The 26,314-nt window shown below is 42.5% G+C and overlaps 1 protein-coding gene across 1 annotated transcript in view; it reads right to left on the bottom strand.

The window, feature by feature from the left end:
* MINDY4B (MINDY family member 4B) overlaps positions 1-26,314 on the bottom strand; it is a 40,068-nt gene that overhangs the window by 6,797 nt on the left and 6,957 nt on the right. The window contains exons 4-10 of the mRNA XM_061192763.1: positions 22,784-22,903; positions 21,960-22,051; positions 19,150-19,315; positions 18,208-18,273; positions 13,596-13,666; positions 11,751-11,823; positions 11,000-11,161 (exon numbers count right to left, since the gene is read on the bottom strand). Coding sequence (XP_061048746.1) covers positions 11,000-11,161; positions 11,751-11,823; positions 13,596-13,666; positions 18,208-18,273; positions 19,150-19,315; positions 21,960-22,051; positions 22,784-22,903 — 750 coding nt within the window. The remainder of the gene's footprint in view (positions 1-10,999; positions 11,162-11,750; positions 11,824-13,595; positions 13,667-18,207; positions 18,274-19,149; positions 19,316-21,959; positions 22,052-22,783; positions 22,904-26,314) is intronic.

The raw sequence follows: 26,314 nt of genomic DNA, 5'->3' as shown, positions 1-26,314 counted from the left end.
GAAATCATATCAAGCATCCTTTCTGACCACAACGCTTTGAGATTAGAAATCAATTACAGGGAAAAAAAAACGTAAAAGCACAAACACATGGAGGCTAAATAATACGTTACTAAATAACCAAGAGATCACTGAAGAAAGCAAAGAGGAAATCAAAAAATACCTAGAGACAAATTACAACAAAAACACGATGATCCAAAACCTACGGGATGCAGCAAAAGCAGTACTAAGAGGGAAGTTTATAGCAATACAAACCTACCTCAAGAAACAAGAAAAATCTCAAATAAATAATCTAACCTTACACCTAAAGGAACTAGAGAAAGAAGAACAAACAAAACCCAAAGTTAGCAGATGGAAAGAAATCATAAAGATCAGAGCAGAAATAAATGAAATAGGAACAAAGAAACAATAGCAAAGATCAATAAAACTAAAAGCTGGTTCTTTGAGAAGATAAACAAAATTGATAAACCATTAGCCAGACTCATCAAGAAAAAGAGGGAGAGGACTCAAATCAATAAAATTAGAAATGAAAAAGGAGAAGTTACAACAGACACCACAGAAATACAAAGCATCCTAAGAGATTACTACAAGCCAATAAAATGAACAACCTGGAAGAAATGGACAAATTCTTAGAAAGGTATAACCTTCCAAGACTGAACCAGGAAGAAATAGAAAATATGAACAGACCAATCACAAGCACTGAAATAGAAACTGTGATTAAAAATCTTCCAACAAACAAAAGTCCATGACCAGATGGCTTCACAGGTGAATTCTATCAAACATTTAGAGAAGAGCTAACACCTATCCTTCTCAAACTCTTCCAAAAAATTGCAGAGGAAGGCACATTCCCAAACTCATTCTATGAGGCCACCATCACCCTGATACCAAAACCAGACAAAGATACTACAAAAAAAGAAAATTACAGACCAATATCACTGACGAATATAGATGTAAAAATCCTCAACAAAATACTAGCAAACAGAATCCAGCAACACATTAAAAGGATCATACACCATGATCAAACGGGATTTATCCCAGGGATGCAAGGATTCTTCAATATACGCAAATCAATCAATGTGATACACCATATTAACAAACTGAAGAATAAAAACCATACAATCATCTCAATAGATGCAGAAAAAGGTTTTGACAAAATTCAACACCTATTTATGATAAAAACTCTCCAGAAAGTGGGCATAGAGGGAACTTACCTCAACATAATAAAGGCCATATATGACAAACCCACAGCAAACATCATTCTCAATGGTGAAAAACTGAAAGCATTTCCTCTAAGATCAGGAACAAGACAAGGATGTCCACTCTTGCCACTATTATTCAGCATAGTTTTGGAAGTCCTAGCCACGGCAATCAGAGAAGTAAAAGAAATAAAAGGAATACAAACTGGAAAAGAAGAAGTAAAACTGTCACTGTTTGCAGATGACATGACACTATACATAGAGAATCCTTAAGATGCCACCAGAAAACTACTAGAGCTAATCAATGAATTTGGTAAAGTTGCAGGATACAAAATTAATGCACAGAAATCTCTTGCATTCCTATACACTAATGATGAAAAATCTGAAAGAGAAATTAAGGAAACACTCCCATTTACCATTGCAATAAAAGGAATAAAATACCTAGGAATAAACCTACCTAGGGAGACAAAAGACCTGTATGCAGAAAACTATAAGACACTGATGAAAGAAATTAAGGATGATACCAACAGATGGAGAGATATACCATGTTCTTGGATTAGAAGAATCAATATTGTGAAAGTGACTATACTACCCAAAGCAATCTACAGATTCAGTGCAATCCCTATCAAATTACCAATGGCGTTTTTTACAGAAGTAGAACAAAGAATCTTAAAATTTGTATGGAGACACCAAAGACCCCGAATAGTCAAAGCAGTCTTGAGGGAAAAAAACGGAGCTGGAGGAATCAGACTCCCTGACTTCAGACTATACTATAAGGCTACAGTAATCAAGACAGTTTGGTACTGGCACAAAAAGAGAAACATAGATCAATTGAACAGGATAGAAAGCCCAGAGATAAACCCACGCACCTATGGTCAACTAATCTATGACAAAGGAGGCAAGGATATACAATGGAGAAAAGACAGTCTCTTCAGTAAGTGGTGCTGGGAAAGCTGGACAGCTACATGTAAAAGAATGAAATTAGAACACTCCCTAACACCATACACAAAAATAAACTCAAAATGGATTAGAGACCTAAATATAAGACCGGACACTATAAAACTCTTAGAGGAAAACATAGGAAGAACACTCTTTGACATAAATCACAGCAAGATCTTTTTTGATCCACCTCCTACAGAAATGGAAATAAAAACAAAAATAAACAAATGGGACCTCATGAAACTTAAAAGCTTTTGCAAAGCAAAGGAAACTACAAACAAGATGAAAAGACAACCCTCAGAATGGGAGAAAATATTTGCAAACAAATCAATGGACAAAGGATTAATCTCCAAAATTTACAAGCAGCTCATGCAGCTCAATATTAAAAAAATGAACAACCCGATCAAAAAATTGGCAGAAGACCTAAATAGACATTTCTCCAATGAAGACATACAGTTGGCCAAGAAGCACATGAAAAGTTGCTCAACGTCACTAATTTTTAGAGAAATACACATCAAAACTACTATGCAGTATCACCTCACACCAGTTAGAATAGGCATCATCAGAAAATCTACAAACAACAAATGCTGGAGAGGGTGTGGAGAAAAGGGAACCCTCTTGCACTGTTGGTGGGAATGTAAATTGATACAGCCACTATGGAGAACAGTATGGAGGTTCCTTAAAAAACTAAAAATAGAATTACCATATGAACCAGCAATCCCACTACTGGGCATATACCCAGAGAAAACCATAATTCAAAAAGACACATGCACCCCAATGTTCACTGCAGCACTATTTACAATAGCCATTCATGGAAGCAACCTAAATGCCCATCGACAGACGAATGGATAAAGAAGATGTGGTACATATATACAATGGAATATTACTCAGCCATAAAAAGGAATGAAATTGGGTCATTTGTTGAGACGTGGATGGATCTAGAGACTGTCATACAGAGTGAAGTAAGTCAGAAAGAGAAAAACAAATATCGTATATTAACGCATATATGTGGAACCTAGAAAAATGGTACAGATGAACCGGTTTGCAGGGCAGAAGTTGAGACACAGATGTAGAGAACAGACGTATGGACACCAAGGCGGGAAAGTGGTGGGGGGTGGTGGTGGTGTGATGAATTGGGTGATTGGGATTGACATGTATACACTGATGTGTATAAAATGGATAACTAATAAGAACCTGCTGTATAAAAAAATAAATAAAATAAAATTCAAAAAAAAAAAAGAATTTGTATTGCTTTGGGTTAGACACAATTTATCAGCTAAGCTCCCCCAAAGGAGGATTCTAAATATGTTTTATTGGTGAGATTCCACCAATGCAGAATTTGTGCGTGTTGCCTCATGTTGCCATGGTAAGAAGGAAATAAAATTGTGATACCGTGGTGCTATGAATAAAATACCTTTCTCCTTAAATTCACTCATAGTGTAATAAGCCCAGTGCGTTCAGCCTTACATGCAGCAATCAAGCCTTCCATAACATGTATCATTTAACGTAAATTTATGAAGATAGGAAGAAGGATGGGACAATTCTAGGCACCAGAGGGTGAGGATGGAGTCCACGTAATTCTTTCCTATGCCGCCGTCTAGAACAATGGCTCTTACAGTATGCCTTTGCACAGCGAGCTTGATGTTGAAGTCCCAAGGCCCCCAGCCGGTGATCTGAACCGGAGAAAGGTGCTGGAAATGTTGTGTTTTCTTCGCTGATTCCTGGTGACAATTTGTGTGCATGACTGTTCGTGGTCTGGCTCTCATCTCTGCCACCTGGAACTTGAGTTGATGTAACTTCTCTCAGTGAGTTTGCAGGGATGTTGTCATGTTTGCAGGGCACTACCTCAGTGACTCAGTGGTAGAGAACAGTGGGTGGAGCTTCATCTGGTACTTTTAGGCTTGGATATCTTCCTATCAGTCTCTTTAAAGGGAAAATGTAAAGAGGGAAGAGTGTAGGACTCGGATGGTGATGTGCTCTGCCAGGGCTGCCGGGGGAATAAATCCAGCAAGACCTAAATGGCTTCAGTCCCTTCTAAAAACCAGAGTTGATTTTTCTTCTCTGTGGCAGGTGCGAAGGTAATGTGAACCTCCTAAGGCTTTCCAGATGGTGTTAGACTCCAACTGCTTTATGTTCTCACTTAGGTATTGGAACCTCACACTCAAACCTGTACCTTCAAATAGAAAAGTGACAGGAGGCTTCAAAATAGTGCCTTATCCTGAGGGGAGCTGGCTGTGTGCTGCAGGAACCATCCGTCTGCTGGGCTCTGGCGGCCCTGCCATGTCATCTAATGAGAGCTCCCTTTTTATTTTTTAATCTCACCTACTGCGCTGTGACATTGGGACTGAAAGACGTGTGTTTTTGCAATCTCTGCAATTTTGTCACCGAGTAAGAAGAGATTCACTTCGGGAAGACAGATGCAGTGGTACAGGAGGGGTTTCACCTCGACAGCAGAATCTGTCAGGCAGCACGTTGGTTTTCTTTTGAACTCAGAAACCTTCTTATATTAGGTTTCTATTACCAGTGCCTACATAGAATCTTCTGATTTAGAGCACCCACCCTAGGCGGGAGTCCCTAAATACCCATAAAATGCTTAAACCTATATGCTTTTGGCATATTCATGTGTCCTGTGCAGAGTCACCATGCCTCAGAGCAGAAAGGGAGGGGAGCGATTATGAGATCCTCCATCCAGTGATGCTTAAAGCATTGTCCTAGAACCACATCTGGTTCTTTTCTGAGCAAATTGCTGTTCTGCAAGAAGCTCTATGATAAAATGTTATGAAATACTAGACATCTGTATGCACTGCAGTCAGATGGGGCTTCTGGTTAGCACGTCTCTGAGTGCCACTGAGCTTGTCCTTCTAGCACGTAAGTGAGAGATGTGGTCTGACAAACCACAGGTGAAGGGTGACAGATACTTGAAAGGGTGCGTGCTACAAGTACCTGCAGTTCATGATCAACTCAAACTCACCACTGCTTTAACCTAGAAGTCAGTGGATAAAGTTCTAGATGTTGAGCACAACCGTCATGCATTCTAAAACTGAGCCATGATTTTGCCACCATCTAACTGTTGTGGTTCAGCATCAGTGTACCTGTGACTGATCTTATAGACTCTGTAATACAGATCTACATCTCTATGTCAATACATTGATGCGATCGATTACGAAAGTACTTCTGATGATATAATGCCAAGAACTGGCATTTTGTATTTACCACTTTATCAGAAAACAAGCCAAGATGATCATGACAGGCAACGTGGCACGGTGGGCTGAAGGGGCCTTTGAATGTAGCTGGGTCTGGGGTCAGAACCCTGGCTCTGACACTTCCCTAGCTGGTGGCCTAGGGCAACTTCCTATACTTTTCTCAGTCTGGATTTTCTCGTCTCTAAAATGAATGACCAAACAACAGCCACTGCACTTGAACTAACACTGATTATAACTTTGAGTGGAAGTGAGGATTAAATGAAAGAAGGTATCATTACCAGTGGCTTAGAGAGAGCCTGGCACACAATATGTGCTCTACACAAGTGGCTGTTGGCAATATAATGACTAAATGAGCTTTAAAAAATACCATCTTCAAGGATGATGAGAAAATATAAAATTCTTATATACATGAAGTCATTCTATGTAAAAATTATTTTAATAATAATAGATGAGTTGTGGATTGCTTTTATCCTGGAATATAATGAGCTGCTATAGAAAATAAAAAAGCACCTTCAGATTAAATAAACTTTATATGTACACATGTAGATGCCTAATACAGTCATATATCTCAGCAGTTCAAGTAAGAATACTACCTACCAGCCTATATTTGCTGTTTAATACATTTGTTCTGAAACCAAGCTTCAAGTGCACGTTAGAGACAACATAATAAACATCCTCCGGGTTTCAAGCCATTAGTGTACAATTTCAGGCAATTTTTACCGCGGGCAGGATTCATAGGCGTCTCCCTGGGGAGAGAACACTGACTCTAAGAAGAAAGGATGAAAAGCCACATTAGTCCCTTTTCGAAAAGATGGAAGCTTTGTAGATATGATTTCTATGTAGATTTAAAAGCTAACGTGGCCTGTCGCCATCCTTTGCCCTACTTCCAATTTGTGAGCAGGCCTTTGGACGGTGGTCCTGAGGTCGGGTACATTTTGCCCTCTTCCCAGCAGGAAAGCTCTTATTTATTTATTTATTTTATTTTTTTTTACCTTAGGCCTCGGCCTCTTGATTGACTTTAAGGTCCCAACAAACATCCACTTTATTATTGGAGGATATTTTAGGCTCTGCAGGTATTTTTCTTTAGAGCATGATTTAGTAGCACTATTGGTCAGAGCTGACTTGTATCAAAAGAAATGCGATCCAGGGAAAATGGTAGCACTGGATTGCTGTGAATTCTTGACTCTCTGAGGCTCGCTGTCTCTCTCTCTCAATCTCACTCTCTTTCTTGGAGCAGGGGCGGGGGTGATGGTGGGGTGCATAGCCTTTGATATAGTTTCTTTTGTTGGAGCAGCTTAGTAGCTATTTAGCAAACACCTGTTTACTTTTAATTTAAGATAAGGTTTGAAACTTGCCCCGAAAGCCTTGCAAACAGTAAAAAGGAATAGAAAGCTGTCAACCTTTCTGATACTGATTGAAAGGAGATACTCTTTCTTGTAATTTCAGTTGAAGTAGCTAGTTTTCCAATTCTGCACACCATGGATTTAATCAGCTAAGCCTAAGGAGATTTTTTTTTTTTTTTCTTTCGTTTTTTAGAGCAGTGATTCAGTCAGGGCAATTTTGTCCCCCAGGGGACATTTGGCAATGTCTGAAGACATTTTTGGTTGTCACGCTGGGCGGGGGGCATAGTGGGTAAAAGCCAGGATGCTGCTAAACATCCCATAATGCACAGGACAGCCCCCATCACAAAGAATTATCCAGTCCAAAATATCAGTAGTGCTGAGGTTAAGCAGCCCTGTTCCAGAACAGAGGTTTCTAACCTTGGATGCCCGTTAGAATCACCTGAGGACTTAAAAAAAATTCAATGCCCAGGTGCTCTCCAGGCCAGATAAACAGAGTCATTGGGTAGGACAAGGCTATACAATTTGTCGGGTCCAGTACAAAATGAAAAAGTGGGGGCCTTTGTTGAAAAAGTGTTAAGAATTTTAAGGCAGTGACAGAGCATCAAACCAAGTGCAGCACCTTGTAAGTGGGGGGCTGAGTGTGAGCACACAGGTCCTACACATGTGTAGTTGACACTGTTCTGGAGGGTGACCTGGGCATTGATAGTTTTAAAAGCTCTACAAGTGGACCAAAGACTGACAGACACCTCACCAAAGAAGACAGACAGATGGCAAATAAGTATATGCAAAGATGTTCCACATCATATACTATAATGTTATCAGGGCAATGCAGAAAAAAACCCAATAATTGAGATACCACTACACTCCTATTAGAATGGCCGAAATCCAGAACACTGACAATACTAAATGCTGGCAAGGATGTAGGGCCACAGAACGTCTCATCCATTGCTGGTAGGAATGTAAAACGGCACAGCCACTTTGGAAGGCACTTTGGTAGTTTCTTACAAAACTAAACATACCATATGATCTAGCATTTGCCCTCCTTGGTATTTACCCAAAGGAGTTGAAAACTTACATCCACACAAAAAACCTGCACACGGATGTTTATAGCAGCTTTATTCATAATTACTAAAACTTGGAAGCAGCCAAGATATCTTTTGTAAGTGAATGGATAAATAAACCATGGTTTATCAGTAGAATAATATTTGTTCAATGAAATGTTACTCACAATATTCCAATGGAATATTATTCAGTGCTATAAAGAAATGAGGTATCAAACTCTGAAAATACATGGAGGAAATTTAAATGCATAGTATTAAGTGAAAGAAGCCAATCTGAAAAGGCTACATACTCTATGATTCCAACTAGGTAACCTTCTGGAAAAGGCAAAACTATGGAGACAGTAAAAAGATCATTGGTGGCTGGGGTGGGGGGGACGGAGGGTTGCACAGCAGGGCACAGACGATTTTTAGGGCAGTGAAACTACTCTGTATGATGCTATAATGGTGGATACATGTCATTGTACCTTTGTCCAAACCCATAGAATGTAAACACCAAGAGTGAACCCTAATGTAAACTATGGACTTTGGATGATAGCGATATGTCAGTGTAGGTTCATCAGTTGTAACAAATATACCACTCTGGTGATGGATACTGATAATGTGGAGGCCATGCATGTGTAGGGACAGGGGATACATGGAAATCTTTGTAAATACTTTCCGTTCAGTTTTGCCGTGAGCCTAAAGCTGCTCTAAAAAAATAAAGTCGCTTGAAAAAACAAAACTCTCCAGGTGATTTCAATGTGCAGCCAGTGTCAAGATCGCTGTTATTTAGCTTTTATTGCCTATCCTTCCTATAGCACTCAGTTTATGTACGTGGTATTGGCCCATGTATAACTCCTCTTTGTATTGGACACAGAATTGCACAATCAATAGATGCTGAATGAACATGGCTGAATAAAACACTCTACTGTTATTCCTTATCATCTATTATAAAACCTTATGTGTGGAGAGGTCATTCGGGCTTTCCAAACAGGCTTCAGCATTCATGATTTTGTTTGCTGTTCACGTCAGTCATGTGGTTGCAGGGCAAGTGTTAGGACATTAGTCTGTGGATGAGGAAGCAGGCTCAGAGCAGGTAAGTGACTGGCCCAAGTCATACTCCTGTGAGTAGCAGGGCAAGGCCTCCAGCCAAGTCTCCTGGTTCCCAGGACAGCGCTGTTTTCCACGTGTTAGGGGAACCTCCCCACTTTTACACCAGGTTTCTAAAATACGGTGCACGTGCCCCTTGGTGGCATGTGGCATGGAAGTCAGGGCACAAGGGGTGAACTTTAAAACAAAACATGTTTACTTATTTATTTAATATATATTAGAAAAAAATAGCATATCAAGTCCATAGTTTGTATTACTGCTGCAGAAAACGTTAGATTCAAATTGTAAAAGTGAGTTGATTTAAAGGAAAATATTAAGCAAATAACAGCAGAGGTGGTGCGAAGATATGACAAAGCTTTTGAATTACCTAATTAAATGACAGAACTATGAGAAACACTTTTAAATCTTTGTAGTTTAAAATGAGGATACAGTGAAATAATATTGTGAAAGAGCTTTGTAATAGTAGACAAAGCACTAAAATTGTTGTGGTTTTTGCACCCTCACTCCTTGAAACTTGCCCGAAGTGTATCCTACCAGACTGAGTCTTGGCCTGTTACTGGGCTCTGATCGGTACAGAATGCTTTACCATGGACCTCAAGTGACCATGCATGGGTGAAAGAAAAGAAAAATATGTAAAATGAAATCTGTAAGTCCCCTATTTCTGGCTTAGTTTTCCTTGTCATTATATATATATATCAAATTCTAACATGAATTCCCAAATTGTCTGGAACAAACGATTAGGAACTTTATAATAATAACAAATCTATTCTCTGTCTAGGGCATATTCAAAGTACAGTCTTCACATTCATACAGTGCAAATCGTTGCATCCATTAAATGTGATGAAGGATATACATTCATTGGCATATAAGGACGTTAGTGTTAAATGAGAAAGGCAGGGTTCAGAGGAGTAGAATAGAACATATTTATATGAGAAAGAGAAGGAAGCATTTCTGAGAGGATTGACCCTGGGTGACGGGATTGGGTTCACTTCTTTTGCTTTTAGCTTATCTGTCACTTCTCATTTTTTCTTTTTCTTTTTTTAAATTGAAGTATAGTTGATTTACAATGTTATGTTAGTTTCTGGTGTCATTTTTCTATGATGGACTAGATTTCAAACTCAAGGAATACTAGGTAAACTTTTAAGACACACTTGTACACAAAATATACTAATTCTGCGAAAGTCAGACGCTACGTTCCCAATGCTATCAGACGTGATTTGTATGTGTTGTGAGATGCTGATTTCATGATTAACACATTGTAGCTGGAGCCAACAGCAGGAGGAAAGACAGATGAAGCTATGGATATAAAAGGACATTATAAAGTGTAAAGCCCTGTACGTTGAAAGGGATTTTGAGCTGGAACCAGGAGAGTGAAGGACAGGCTCTGAGCAATGGGGCCTCATTTGGTGCTGGTGGATGGTGAGCCTGGGGGAGGGGGGGGTTTGTCACCATCACATTGAATTCCATCCCGGCTAGTGTTAGGGCCGCTCCAAAGAAGTGCTGCTTTTCGTAGAATCTGCCTTGCCTTCCCTGGGTTTTGTAATGAAATTTTTGTGAAAATATCACAGAAGCATCTTTGATTTGTGGTTTGGGTGGGTATACTTGCTTCCTCACTCTCTCTCCTCGTTGTTTTTACAGAATCACATCTTACTTAATTCTCTGGCTATGCTTTTCAACAGCACAGTCTACTTTCTGGTTGTCAGAGGTTGTACATCCCCTGAGCTAGAAAGCTTTTTGAGAGGTGTTTCGTAAGTGGGATTCCCTTTTCTTTCGGTTATTTATTTTAAAGCTTTGAGCAATAGATAGAATATATGCATTCATGTTTGCATAATAAACGGTTGGGAATATAACCATTCTCTGCTGACAGTATTGATTTCTGATGAGTGGGGATGCCAGGAGACTTTATTTGTATATTTCAAGTATTGTTTAAAAATTATTTGCATATTACTTGTATTACCTATACTCTGTATACATAAAAATTATAAAGTAAAATATGAAGCAAGTAGACTTGGATATTTCCATTTAGATGTTGAAAAATCTCCATGTGTGTCTATATGTGCAAGTGGAAGGCAGGCAGGAAAGTAGTAAAGGAAAAAGTAAGCTCCAATTTGAATTGCCTTGTCCAAATAGTGACACTCTGGTGGTGTGGTTGAGAATTGGGACACACTCACCTGTGAAAGTCTATCATCCTCTGAGGTGTCCTTATGCCACTGCAAATAGCCGATGTCACTGCGGGTCAGGACCCCACATAACATTTCCTGAGACTTTCCTTTCTGACAGCCGTTAAAGACGTGTGGACTTGCTCTTCCAGTTAAAATCATGTTCAAAACTGCCTAGATGACACATTTTACAAATATTTACATTTCAGGTAGCGTTGACACAAGGACTTAATTTCTTTTTTCTTTTAATAATCATAAAATGTATCATTTTTAGTGAAAAGAATGAAATCCCACAATATATAATTCTGGGAAAACGTATGTCATGAATGTTTGGTAGTGTTAAAACAGGAGTTTATTGATTTTCTTTTCTTGAGCCATGCCCCATAACTCCCCATGGGCCCTTCCTCCCTTCATATTTTTTTTAAACTTTGGTTTCCATAGTTGTGATTTAAGCTGCATGAAGCTAAGAAGTTTTTATAGTGCTTTTCTTTCAGTTATTAGGGACTCCTGGGGGGTCTTGTCAAGATATTTTCTAATGTTTCTAGAATCTCAGGGATGGCAGGCTCTCAGAGGTAAACTAGAAAGGACTGTAATGGAAAGTGGAAAGATAGAATCTGATAACAAACTCAGGGAAGCATCTTAGTTTTTCAAAAATAATTTGATCACTCTTCACTTAAGGAGAGAATATACTTAGTTGAAAGGAAAAAAAAGAAAAAAGCCTAATTGAGATGCTACAATAAAAAGGCAAAGTCTTCCAACCCACCTGCCTGCACAGGAAACCTCCAGCATTTGGTCGTAGCAGATGAGTGGTGGAGACGTCCAGGTCCTTCTGAAGCCTGCAGAGTGGGAGGAGCCATCAGCACTCACAGACGATGATGCTTCAGGGACATGCAGCCTCTCCTCCCTCCACCCCCCAACACACAGCAGCAGTAGCTTGGGCTTTTGCCTGGCCACTGTCCTTCCCATGTGCCTGGCATGTTTCCATCTGTCGCTGGGAAAGCTTCTAGGACTGGGGCTGCAGAGGTGATTGGGCAAGCTCTGGATGCCGTTGGGGGAAGCCAGCGATAAGTGGTCAGGGAGGAGGACGAAGCGACAGACCTCACACGTTAGAATCCCCGGGTGTGGGCTCCGTGGGGGTGCTGGGCTCTGTAGCAAAACTGTTTGCGCTGAGTGCCGAGGGACGCTTGGCTTAGGATGGTGACACGTGACCCCTCCAGAGAGTGCTGGCCCAAGGCAGAGTTGACCAGACTGTTCAAGTGGAAGCCACCAGCTTGGGAGTTAAGCCCATGTCTTGGCTGCAGCCTCTACTGTTTCACCAGGGCCAAGGGGTCAGGGATCCATCCAGGACAGTATAACATCGAGGTGGAAAGCGCTCGTGTTGTCACCCAGAGGGAGATGCTGAGTTATGTGGGCTGTATGTGTTCTTGAACGAGCCTGATCACAGGCCTGGAAGGTCAAGCACTTCCGTGAATAAGACCTAAAGACGTGGGTCAAGCATCAGGTATAATTCAGGGCAGCGTTTCCTAAATTATGGCATGATGTTAGGTGGTATAGATAGGAGCATTTAAAAAATTTTACAGTGATGTGTTTCATACATTTTTTTTTAGCACAGCAAATACATGATTTAGAGGATATTAATGTTTAAGAAGAGGATGATATTTAAATGTCTGTTGATTTTGAATTCTTTTTCTTTTATTTATTTTTTGGCCGTGCCACACAGCATGCGGGGTCTTAGTTACCCGACCAGCGATTGAAACCGTGCCTCCCCTGCAGTGGAAGCACAGAGTCTTAACCACTGGACCACCAGGGAAGTCCCAAGTGTGTGTTGATTTAAGGACATTGTTAAGCAAATAATAATATAGATCATAAAAGTATGATATGCAAAAGACAAGTTTTCAGGAACACTGCTTCAAGGCTTGAAATTCTTCCTTTCTGGGGACCCTCTGTTTCTCTCTCTCTGACTCTCAAAAGCTTACCCTTTTCTCAGGGTCCAGAAGAAAGTCTGTTTCTTCCCAGAAGCCTTCCTTGGCCACCTTATCTGTTGGGACCCCTCCCTCCTCTGGAATCCATGAAGATTCATTGTCTCTGTACTTCATTTGGCACATCAAGTACCACCTGGGACTTGCTCAGTCTCTCTGTGTACCCCTGGTTTTTCCCAAATTGGAACCTGCAAGGAGGTCAGGGCCATATCCTCTTTTATTTGTATTTCCTACAGTGCCAAGAACAGGGCTTTGCATTTCATAGGGACAAAATAAATATTTGTGGATATATATTTTATCGTACATAGAAATCATTAAATATTTTCATTTATGAAAACTGTACAAATAAGCCTGAGTGGTATCTGCCAATATTTATAACCACAAGAAAAAGGAACCTACTACTGTGCTAGAAAAGTAGATTCAAACTTTTCTGATGACATCCACTCTCCCATGAATATGGCCAAACTGAACTACAGAAAAGGATGCATCAACAGAAGAGTGTCCACTAGAAAAAAATTGGAAACTCATGTTTCCAATAAGGCATGAAAATATTTTCCAACACAAGAGAGCATTGTTTACGTGACCCCAGAGCCATAGGAAATACCTGTGCAAATATTTGTAGAATTTACCTTTCAAATGTTCTGGAGAAGATCAGGCTGTAAAGAAACAAGATGACACCATGGCTTCCTTCTCCTTTGAACTATTTGAAAAACAAAGGAAAAACACGTTTGCATAAACGCGATGCATCTCTGTGTATCTGTGGGCATGAATTCAAGGATTTACACCTGAGAGATTTTTTTCTAGCTGCCGAAAGGACCGTGGGAGCTCTCTCTGCTTCCCTAGGTCACCTCCACCCTCAGATGCATCCTCTTTCCTTGCTTCAGGCGTGCCAATGGCACCATCATTCTCTTGGTTTTCAACCCATCTTTCCTCCACTTCTATCAGGTGATTCTCTTCGAATCATGGCTAAGACATAGTGTATACTTCCTCTCCATTTTCCAGCGTCTATCCTAGCTCAGTCCCTCAGAGCTGCTCTGGCCGGCCCTTATCCAGCCTCCCTCAGTCAGTGCATCCTTCCTCATCACCCTGTGAAACTCAGGGGGAGCAGAGAAGCTTTCTAGAAATAGCTTTGGAGTTATACAAACCTGAGTTCAAACCCAGTTCTACTATACTGACTCCAGCTTCTTTAAGTTTCAATCTCATCTGCAAATGTAGATAAAAATACCCTTTTCCTAGGATTGTTGCAAAAGTTAAATGAAATAATGCACAGGACCTACCTTAGTTCTTAGAACATGCTAGAACCACAGCAAAATTACTGTCTGTCCCTCTCTAGGGCACTTACTCCCTGTCTCTTTTCTTGGCCGGTTACTTTTCTGCTCCGAACTTTCCAAAGGTGCCCTGTGAGCTCCAGGATAAAATCCATCCTCATTCAGGGCCTCTCAATGGTTGGCCTTATCTTAGCTTTGTGTCAATACTTTACCTGCAGAAAAGAAGCTCCTTGTCTGGCTCTCAAGGTGCCCAGGGTTAAAGCCTCTTCTTTAAAGGAATTATATCAGGAAGCCTTCTGCTAAAATGCATGCACTTTTCCTTTTGTGGATGAATTTGTCCCCTTCACTATCTGTGCCCTTGCAGGGGCTGGATCTTCAGGCAGGAGAAGAAATTTCAGTGCCCACAGAAGCCAGATGGGAACCCAAATGGGTGTACGGCAGGACGTGAGGGAAACAGGGAGAGGTGGGGCCCGAGGCAAGGGAGAGCACTTGTGTGTCAGTTTCCTGTTGCTGCCTTAACAGACGACCACAGACATGTTGGCTTTAAACAACAGGAATCCATCATCTCATAGTTCTGGAGGTTAGACGTCCAGCCCCGGTGTCACTGGACTCCATTCAAACTGCTGGTTGGCCTGTGTTCCTTCTGGAGGCTATGATGTCTCCTAGCCTTTTCCAGCTTCTAGAAGCTGTCCTTATTCCTTGGTTCATGACTCCACATCACATAGCCTCTTCTCCTCTGCTTCCCTCATCACATCCCTTTTTCTGAATCTCCTGCCGTCCTCTTTCTCTTATAAAACGCTTATGATTCATTGGACCCACCAGAAAAATTCAGAATAATCTCCCCATCCGAGATCTTGAACTTAATCACATCTGCAGAGTCCTTTTTACCAGTTAGGTAACATCATTCAGTCTATCACGACTTGTCTAATGGGAGTCACTGCTCCCTTTATCAGCTGATTGAAGACATGCTAGAATACAGGCCTAGTGCTGTCAGATTTTCTGATTTTGGGTGGGAGTGGGGGGGACCTAAACATTTAGTTTTTGTGTGTGGTTTTTGTTGTTGTTGTTGTTGTTGTTGCTTTTTGCTGCTCTGTGCAGATTGAGGGGTGGCTTAACCTTAGTTCCCCTACTGGGGATTGAACCTGTGCCCTCAGCAGCGAAAGTGAGGAGTCCTAACCACTGGACCACCAAGGAATGCCCAAACATTTAGGTTTTTACGTGGAATTTTCTGATTATTTTTGAAGTTCACCAACTCAAGTTTTTAAAAATACAACACCATATGATCTAATGCTGCAGATCCTATGTGATAGATGTATTAGTTTCCTAGACCTACCCTACAAATGGCCAGAAATTTGAATGGCTTCCAACAGTAGGAATTTATTCTTTTACAGTTCTGGAAGCTAAAAGTCTGAAATCAAGGTGTCAAGAGGAGGGCCATGCTCTCTCTGAAGGCCTTAGGGGAGTATCCTTCCTTGTATCTTCCTAGCTTCTGCTGGCTGCTGGCAGTCCTTGGTGTCCTTGGTTTGGGAGGTGCATCACTCCAGTCTCTGCCTTCATTATCACATGGTGTTCTCCCTGCCTGTGTCGGTGTCTATGACCAAATTTGTCTCTCCTTATAAAGATACCAGTCATTGGATTAAGGCCCACCCTAATCCAGCATGACCTGATCTTAACATGATTACATCTGCAAAGAAACTTTTTCCAAATAAGAACACATTCACAGGTACTGGGGGTTAGGACTTAAACATATCTCTTTTTTGGGGAGAGGGGAGATGCAATTCAACCCATAATAACAATAGGCCTACTGCCCACATGTAACTCTCAGACCTCTAGCTTGTGATCTCTGCCTGAAGACAGGGCACAGAACTGCTTCATTTTGATAGTGAATGGCGTTTGGTAAAGGTCTGGATGGGGGCTGATCACACATGCAGCCCCGGTTAGGGAGTGCCCTTCAGAGGAACATCTATGCATCAAGATGCCCCCTCACTCAGGAAATGGTGCCAACGCTTTCCCCGCGTGGCTATGGTAATGGTCAGCTTGGGTCCGCTTGACACGACTCTTGTGCAAAGCCCACCTGCACCATGCAGTCTGATTCTGCTTCCTTTCATTACTTATTCCAGCTCAACTCTTAGTCTTTTTTTTAATTTTATTTTTTAAATTAATTTTTATTAATTGAAAATTATTTTAAAAATTAAGCATAGTTGATTTACAATGTTGTGTTAGTTTCTGCTTTACAGCAAAGTGAATCAGTTATACATATACATATATCCCCTCTTTTTAAGATTCTTTTCCCATATAGGTCATTACAGAGTATTGAGTTCCCTGTGCTGTACAGTAGGTCCCCGTTATCAACTCTTAGTCCTTGAGGGGGAAAACCTATGTATAGCTCTAGCTCTAATCATCTTATTCTCAACTCTGGCTACACTTAAGAAGCCCTTGCAGATGTGAAAGACTTTCTTATTGAATCAGACTCTCCCAGGTCTGAGTTGAAGAGATGGAAGACAGAGAGGGAAGGGTTTGCCTCTGTTTGCTGGCAGAGTCATTTCTTACATGGTTCCTCTCCATGTAGCCCCATTAAACATCTCCCTCTACCACAAAGAGTCCCTAAGCAGGCTTCTAGCTTAACATTTCATGTCAGGTATTTAAAATCTATCATATAGCTTTCATTAGTTTCCTATTGCTGCTGTAACAAATTACCATACATTTAGTAGCTTAAATAATACAGATTTATTATCTTACAGTCCTAGAGGTTAGAAGACTGAAATGGGTCATACTGGCCTAAAATCAAGATGTTAGCAGCCCTGCGTTCTTTCTGGAGGCTCTAGGGGAGAATCTGTTTCCTTGCCCTTTCCAGCTTCTAGCAGCCCTGCCCACATTCCTTGGTTCATGGCCCCCACCTTCGACCTTCGATGCCAGCAACAGTGGGTGGTACTCTTTTCACATCACATCAGTGTTCCCCTCTCTTATGCCTTCCTCATCCACATTTAAAGTCCCTTGAGATTACACTGGGCCCACCCGGATAATCCAGGATAATCTCCCTATTTTAGAGTCATCTGATTAACAAGCTTAATTCCTCTTTACCATGTAATGAAACATTCACAGATTCTAGGGGGTAGGGTATGGACATGTTTCAGGGGACCATTCTTCTGCCTACCACATAGACCCAAGAGAGGGTGGGGGAGGAAGGTCTGGGGTAACTAGTTTAAGCAAGATCATATGGCTAGTGTGTGGCTGAGAACTCATGCCCAAGTTTTCTGTCCCTATGACCTTTGAAAGGAATGGGGTTGTGAGTTTCATGAATCAAATTTTCCCTTTCCATACAAGCCACCTTTATATGGCTTCATGGTTACTCTGCAAATTGTCCTCTGCTACATTGTAAGGTTCTGATTCTTTAGAAAATCAACTTTCATTTCTTTATCCACAGAGGAAACTTAAAAAAGCACCTTCCGTTTTCCACCATCCCTATCCCCTACTTTGTGTCCCTCCCACACAGGAGGTGGGGAAGATTCATTGCAGGGGAGGGCATTGTGTGGAAGGTGCTGATAGAAGACGTGAAAGGGGGCCGCCTTTTTCAGGCTGGCAGTCATTTTTTTGAGCCAATGTGAATGGCCATTTTGGCAATTTAGACTACCATTTTTGTGTTTTATCCCTTAGATGAGGCAAGGCTGCTCTAACATTTTCTCTTCCCATAAAAGCAATCTTATTGTATATGCCCTCTATAGTATTATTCTCTGGGTTTGATTAGCCAAGGAGAAAGAGGCATTTGTGAGTGGGCCTGTGTGTGATCTGGCCCCTTTCTAGATTGTGGGGAGGGAGAGACGGGTTTCTCTTTCCCTCATTCTGCCCTCTCTTAGTCCTCAAAATGACCTGCTTTTCTTAACAAGCATCATTAGAAATACACTTTATAAAAGGAAGAAGATTCCTGTAAGATCAGTTCAACATAAAGGAATTATCTCAACACTTAAACACTTACACACTGTAAATGATCATAGATGAATTTCTCTGTGGCTTCTTTCTCTAAAAGTTCAAACAGCTGGAGCTATAAATCAGAAATAGAAGATAAAAATGAAAAGGAAGATGAAAGTTATATCTAGAAGATGTCAACTCACTGTTAGTACCTCAAGGGAGTTCTTTGTTTCATTGTAAAATCACATTGCTAGAAACTGACATGTTATCTTACACAAGGCCATGTAAAACACACATGGTAAGATTGGGTGGCCACCGGCCTCACTCTTACATTCCTCAGTTTTAAACCAATATGGTATCTTGAGCAGGAAAACTGTAAACAGATTTTTTTCCCTAATACGTAGAATTTAGCCAAGTTTAAAAGAGTGGCTATGGAAATGGAGTTTATGATAATTTCAGGCATGGGATATTCTTTAAAAAAATTTTTTTTGTTGAAGTATAGTTGATATACAATATTATATAAGTTACAGGTGTACAATATAGTGATTCACAATTTTTAAAGGTAACACTTCATTTATAGTTATTATAAAATATTGGCTATATTCCCTGTGTTGTACAACATACCTTGTAGCTTACTTTATATATAATAGTGTGCACCTCTTAATCCCCTACCCCTATGTTGCCCCTCCCCTTTCCCTCTCCCCACTGATAACTACTACTTTGTTCTCTATGTCTGTGAATCTGCTTCTTTTCTGTTGGGTATGGAATATTCTTGATCATGGTGAATTCTGGAAGGAGAAATTCACAGCAGGCATCTTTATTTTGGCTGCTTGGATTACGTATGCCCTTGACCCTTGCCTCTTTGGCAGGTACCTTTGGCCACATCAGATGCTTACATCATGGAGGTCCACCCGGGAGTATCAGTTCCACCTCCATTTCCATGGTGAGTCTAATACACACCCAGGCTTCATCATCCTTCATCTGGCAGGACGGGCAGGAGTGCACTCACCCGTTCAGTGACACCGTCCGCAGAGTAGTCAGGAGTCGGGGCGACGTAAGCGTCCTCGGTGACAAGGCAGATGGTGGCTTTCCGAGCTGCTCCTGCGGCCCACAGGGCGCCCGCGAGCGCCGCAGCCAGCGCGTGTTCCTGCTCTCGCTTGCTTGTCGCGCGCAGACTTCAGCACAGGAGGAGGGTAGGAACACATCGCAATGAATGCCACCTAGCTGAGGGCCTGGGCCTCCACTCTCATGAACCCTTCTGAGTACAGGATGGGTCAGTTTGGTTCCTTCGTCAACCTACACCGTGGGAACATTGTGGAGGGCCTCATCCTCTCTGCCCGCATCGAACGGGCATCCTCACCCCAGAGCATTAATCCTCTGGGCTCTCCACTGATCTCACCCTGGGCATTACTGCCCCTGCTGAATCCCAACACTGTCTTCTCTCCTGAGCTCCAGCCAGGCTCCATCCAAACTCTCTAGCCCGATAACACAGGCCCTTCCCAAGTGCAACCCCAAACAATCCTTCCAGTTTTATCTCCCAGTTTTCCATTTTGCAAACCCTCTGCCCCAGACGGACTAGCTCCCTGGACATATTTTCTGCATTCTGCCTCCATGCTTTTTCTCATGTACTTGTCTGCCTTTAATATGCAAGTTCTGTCTGTTCTTCCTGCCTGATCACATCCTACGAATCATTTGAGGCCGACTTCCCCCTTACTAACTTGTAGTTTACACTCATCTGGCACTCACTGGGCCCAGAATTGTTCTAAGCACCTAACACATATTACCTCATTTAATCCTTATGACAACCTGTGAGGTGGATGCTATCAATATTATTAGTCCCATTTTAGAGATGAGGAAAGTAAGACAGGGAGGTTGAGAACTCTGCCCCTGCTCATTCACCTTTAAAGCAGTAGAGCAGTGATTTGAATGCAGGCAGTGTGCCTCCTGACTTAACCATTAGATTGTTCTTAACCATTAGATTCCATCAAATAATCCCAGTGGGTGAGACTTCCCCGGAAATGGGAGCCAATCTTTACATCACAGACCTTTCCTATGCTCATTTTCTAAATGTTTAACATTGACAACTGTCGTCCTGATGAAGAAACACATGATAGAGGTAAATGAATGAACTCAGCCATGACTTATAGCAGTGGTCCCCAACCTTTTTGGCACCGGGGACCGGTTTTGTGGAAGACAATTTTTCCACGAACGGGTGGGGGGAGGTGGTTTTGGGATGATTCAAGCACATTACATTCATTGTGCACTTTATTTCTGTTATTATTACATTGTAATATATAATGAAGTAATTGTACAGCTCACCATAATGCTGACAGGAGGTGGAGCTCAGGCAGTAACGCCAGCGATGGGGAGCGGCTGTAAATAGAGATGAAGCTTCCCTCGCTTGCCGGCCGCTCCCCTCCTGCTGTGCGGCCTGGTTCCTAACAGGCTACAGACCGCTACCAGTCTGTGGCCCGGTGGTTGGGGACTCCTGATTTATAGAATCCATCTAGCTCTATGGTGATACCGAAATGAGTAGCAGAAGCCTCACACTCCAAGACCCTTGTCCAAGGTAGAATGAGAGTAAAACAAAGTGCTGTGAGACTACAGAGGAAGGAGGGAGAACTTGTGATCGGGAAGGTTCAGGACGGCTTCACGGAGCAGGTCGATAATAGCAATTACGCATTACCATTTATGTAATACCTGCCACATGCCAGGTACTGCGCTAAATGCTTTCTATTCATGTAGCAAATGTTGTACGTGTTCCATCTACACTCCTTGGGATCCCTTTTACTCAGTTGGTGGACATGTCCCCCCCCCCCCCCCATTGCTTTGGGTACTGCTGCTAGTGGCTCCTACTTTTCAACTTTCTCTGAAGAATTGGAGCCACCTTCCCTGGAAGTGACTGGGAGTTGTGCCACCTTCCCATAGGAGGGTCCATAGCGGATGCCTGATGAGGGTGGGAGGTGAAAAGGCCCCGCCCCCTTATCTGAAGATGGAGCAGTTGCCCCCCAGAGCTCCCATGGATCGGGCAGAGGCTAGACATCACTGGAAGCCACATGCCTCCCCTGCTTCTCCTCCTTCCCTAGCCTGCTTCCCTGCTCTCTTAGGGGTTTCTCCTGCGGGCATTCATTCCCTTAATAAATCACCTGCATGAAGATTTCCCATCTCTGGCTCTGCTTCTAAGGAAGCTGGCAATTCACGTTCTTAGAATAGATTAGACATTCAGTTCCTGTTTTGGGTGATAAGTTACCCTGCCTGAGGGAAGGTAGATGCCTTTTAATTATTTCTGTTTCCTCTAATATCAGCCATAGAGTCTTACACATGATAGGGGTTTATTAGCATCTAAGAACAAAATAATTTGAACTGATTTTTTAAATAGGCAACTACCAAACACTGTACTTTGTCAGCGTGATTAAATAGGAGGATGAATCCTTCATTTATTAGGTTTGTCATCACCCCTTTTGTTCTCTCTCTGGAACTGTTAGGTTGGGACTTCCTATCAAATGTTGTCAAGTAAGCCTATCTGGAGACCTGGTGCTTCATTTTCTCTGTCAGGGTGCTCTGCATTGGAGCATAAAAGCTGTCAGTGTTATCCCTGCAACTGAGCATTGAAAGGGACTCTGGAAGACCTCTGCCTAGTCACGAAATTCAGTCCCTCTGGGAGAGCCAGAGCCATTTCTGTCTTACGAGGCAAGTCCTCTTATGAGGCAAGCCCCCTTCCTGAGGCAACCTGGGGGATTTTCCCTGCTGGTTATTTAGCCTATGAAGGTTCTCGGGAAATGGGTAATTCTTTTCAAATACTTCTCATAGGCCTCTTACCTGAGAAAGTTACAGTCTTTTCCCTTCCTTGTAAACAACAAATATTTAATGATGGATCCTTGTACAGCCATCTGAATGCTTCGGGCACCTCCCTGAAAAGCGGAGGGTGAATAGTGAGGAGCAGGGCTTTACAATGGTGGTGGAACCCTCAGGGCCCACGTTATAAAAGAGAAGTCTTGGAAGTGGATGTCATAATTTATTCTTCTCAGCAGCCTTTTCCCTTCTGGTGCACAGCATCCCCTAGGCTTAGTGAAGGGCCACTGTTCTCTACATGTGCCATCCCTCCCCGTGGGCTGTGGCCGGGTGCCATGGCTGGGCTAGAATCTGCAATGACTAGCTTCTCTGTGGAGCCCCATAGACTGGCACCCTGGGATGCCTGTCCCCCTCCGCCCCGCCTTCACTGGGCTCGTGCCTCATGTCCAACTGTTAGATTTGCAGGAGGTAAGGAACTAGTCGGCTAGCTCTTGAAATTCTGCCTGGCTATGGATCCATGATTTGAATTATTGAGGTATTAAACAAGCCAGAAAGAAACTCCTAGATCTCTTCCTGCCTCTAAATTCTTAGGAATGCTTAGGACCTGGAGAAAAGAGCCAGGAAAATGAAAATTTGGAAGAGGGTGGGGAGGAGTTTGAGACTTTGTGACATCCTAGATAGCGTGTCATAATTTTCAATAGTCTGTTATCATTTAAGGTTAAATTTTAAATTGTTGATATGTTTCTACAATATGATGATAATGAAAACATGCCTCATATGGAGGAGGATGGAAGGAAACACAGACAGGGAGCATGGGATTAGGACTTTAAAAAATTATCACCTGCTATTACCTTTCCCACCTCCAAAGCGAAAGCCAGGTCAGAAAAAGGATCATGAAACCGGAAATAGGCCTCTGTCCAGTCAGAGCTGAAGACCTGGACTGTATTTCCAAAGAGGCTCTGGCGCAGTTTCTGAAAAGAAGGGAAATAAATGGTTCAAACAAAGAGAATTCTTCCTAGACACAAGCCTTCAGCAAACAGACTTAAGCAAGGTGGTGAAATCGTGGAGGAGGGCCTGTCCCCTTCCTAGAGTCAGGTTCACACATTACTCTATTCCCTGATTGTAATTGTGCAGCTCTGTGCAAAAGGTTTGCATAGGGTTCACTTAGGGCATTTTATCCTGAAGGCTGAGAGTGTCAACTCCGCACCTTGTTATCCCCATCCAAGTTCTGTCCCTGTGTCTGTCTCACCTTCCATTGCCAGCCATCTTCCCTGTACCCCCTTAAGGTCCATGACGGGCGACTGCTCTCTCCTTATGCCTCTCATTCCTCTAACCATGACTCTGTAACTCCTATCTCTCCCACGTTTGGGTCTTTCTCTCTTGCTCCAGAAAAAAGGAATAGGCAGGACTCTGATTCCAGTCTGAGTACAATAGTGATGTAAATTGGTATTAAACAAGCAGCCTCTGTTTTTTGGCCCTAGAATCTTTAAGTTTTTTTCTGGATACTCTGCAGCATGTTAAGATTGGAGAGGGTCTTTTAGAAAATCCCAGAAAATTGGGTACAAGCCTTTGTAAACCAAACCCATGACAAAAAGGGAATCCCTTTATAATCAGAGGCATATTAATCATTCAGCTTGTGCTAGGTCCTGTGTGGGCTATGGATATGGAGAGAGAACTTCCGACTGAAGTACTCAGGAAGGCTTCGTGGAAGAGGTGGCATTTAAACTAGGCTGGCAGATGGCATCTAGCATTTATTGAGTATTTTCTACGCACCAGGCACTGGGCTAAGTGCTTTGCATTCATTATGTTAATTTAATTCCTTGAGAAAGGTACTGTTATCATCTTCCTTTTACACGAAAGTATTTGCCTAAGGTCACCCAGCAAGTCAGGCAGAGCTGGTATTCCTACCCATTCTAACACCACTGATCTGCCTCCCCAACTTTAATCCTGTATGTGCCATCCTTATAACTGCTGTCATTTTTGTATGCCAGTGATTATTGAATTAATATTTCTCATTAGCTTGGGCCATTCTTTTATAACTTAGAAAACATTTATTTAAAGCATTTCTTCCTTTCTCTCTTTCTTTCTTTCTTTCTTTCTTTCTTGGTAGGGAGGTTGGCAATTTCTCTTTTATTTCAAATCAGTTCACCGTCATTAAGAGCTTACAAAGGGGGCTTCCCTGGTGGCGCAGTGGTTGAGAATCTGCCTGCCAATGCAGGGGACACGGGTTCGAGCCCTGGTCTGGGAAGATCCCACATGCCGCAGGGCAACTAGGCCCGTGAGCCACAACTACTGAGCCTGTGCGTCTGGAGCCTGTGCTCCGCAACAAGAGAGGCCGCGATAGTGAGAGGCCCGCGCACCACGATGAAGAGTGGCCTCCGCTCGCCGCAACTAGAGAAAGCCCTTGCACAGAGACGAAGACCCAACACAGCCAAAAATAAATAAAATAAATAAATAAATAAATAAATTTATTAAAAAAAAAAAAAGAGCTTACAAAGGGTCAGATATATGCATTATCTCATTTAATCCCCATTTTACAAGGAAACATTTAAATAAATAAAGCGTTTATTTAAAAGGACACTTTATACCACATCCTTAAATGAGAATCAAAATCACTTGCCATAATAAAAAAAAATAATAGAAATAAAACGATGTTATTGGATTATGCTAGAAACCGTTGCCTGTGAAAGCTCTGACTGAGCTCTGCACTCTTTGTAATTAAAAAGGGAGATAAGAGGTGTTAAAGAGGTGTGAATGTGTGCTGCCCTTTACCCGGTCTTCTCCCTGGCCTGCCAGAGTGCAGAAAGGGCTGACTTTCCCATGAGGTAACTCAGTGCTATTCAGTGTCACTTACTGCCATATCCCCAAAGCACTCCATGCTCCAGCACAGGCACATGTCCCACACTCTGTGACAGACCACACAGTGGTCTGTCGCCTGTAAAGGCGGGGAGGCTGGGTAGAGAGAGAGATCTGCAAACGCACACGCATGGTACCAGGGTATCCAGCAACAGTGAGTAGTTCACTGGGTCTAGAACACTGTGTGTTCTGGGGCCACAGGGCAGGAAGTCAGTGGAAGCTCAGAATGGAAAGTACCTTGGGTCTGACCCTGGAGGGCTTTGAATGTCACACTCAGGCATTTGGAGCCAGTTGAAGAGTGTGGACAAAAGGAACATGGAGCCCACCTGGTCCAGAGCCAGGGTACCTCTTCCCAGCTGTGCATAGCGCGGGCTCTAATGGTTTCCAAGAAGGACAGATGCAGGAGAAGCATGCATCTGGAACGGTCTTCCCCATCTCAACCCAGGGTCTGGTTCCATGGCTGGAGTTTATTTCCTGGCCACCTCTGCACCCACCCTCAAAAGAAAAGATTGCCTCTACAGAGAAATAGAGACAGGTGCATTTCAGAATAAGCAGGAGCCTAGAATTGCACCTGAAGGAAAATTACCTGTCCGGTGTCCATCAAGGAGAGGGAACAGAAAGCACAAAGGCTGCTCTTGGGAGACGCAGACTCGGTGTGCACCGTAAGCAAAGAGGGCCACCACCCCAGGACATCCCCAGCAGAGCACTGAATATGGACCGAAAGTGTCTCCCTGACATCAAGACTGCACAGAAGAAAACGGCTCACTCCTGACTCCAGGGTTGAGAAGCCCCAGCTCTGCTCCTCGCCGACCACATGAACGGGGACAGATTGTCAAACCTCTCTAAGACTTTCTTTGCTTATTCTGAAATGGGGATAACCCCTGCTCTGTCCCCATCACTGAAGTTGAAAGCTATCCCTGCAAGAGGAGAAGTATGGAAAGGATTGTGGGAACCATAAGTGCTGTTATTACCTTTGCGAAAACACAGCCTGTCTACACTGGAACCTCTTATGCTGCATGGAAGAAAGTCCCAGAACCAGATGGAAAAAGACCAGAGACTGGCGGGAGTGAGGGAGGAGAAGCCATGGATAATGCGACAGACTAAGACAATTGTGGCTAAGAAAGCTTAGAATTCAAATTCAATTTAAAAAATTCAGTAAGCCAAATCAAATTCCCGTTTCTGTTGCCAGCTGCCCCCTCCAACGTAGGGAGCGCCGCTGTCCAGATTCACCTCGGGAAGGCCTAGAACAGGGGGGCTGCAGCCTTCTCAGGGAGCCCCCAGTGTCCAGGGTGGCAACAAAGATGACTCACCTTACTTACGTAACACTGACTTTCTTTTCTTTTCTTTTTTTTAAAAATTTTTATTGGAGTATAGTTGATTTAGAATGTTGTGTTAGTTTCTGCTGTACAGCAAAAGTGAATCCGTTATATGTATACATGTATCTACTCTTTTTTAAGATTCTTTTCCCATATAGGGCATTACAGAGTACTGAGTAGAGCTCCCTGCGCTGTTCAGTAGGTCCTTAT

This window comes from Eubalaena glacialis, chromosome 6 (assembly GCF_028564815.1).
Source record: "Eubalaena glacialis isolate mEubGla1 chromosome 6, mEubGla1.1.hap2.+ XY, whole genome shotgun sequence".
Taxonomy (NCBI): Eukaryota; Metazoa; Chordata; class Mammalia; order Artiodactyla; family Balaenidae; genus Eubalaena; species Eubalaena glacialis.
This window is presented reverse-complemented; position numbering and strand designations above follow the sequence as displayed.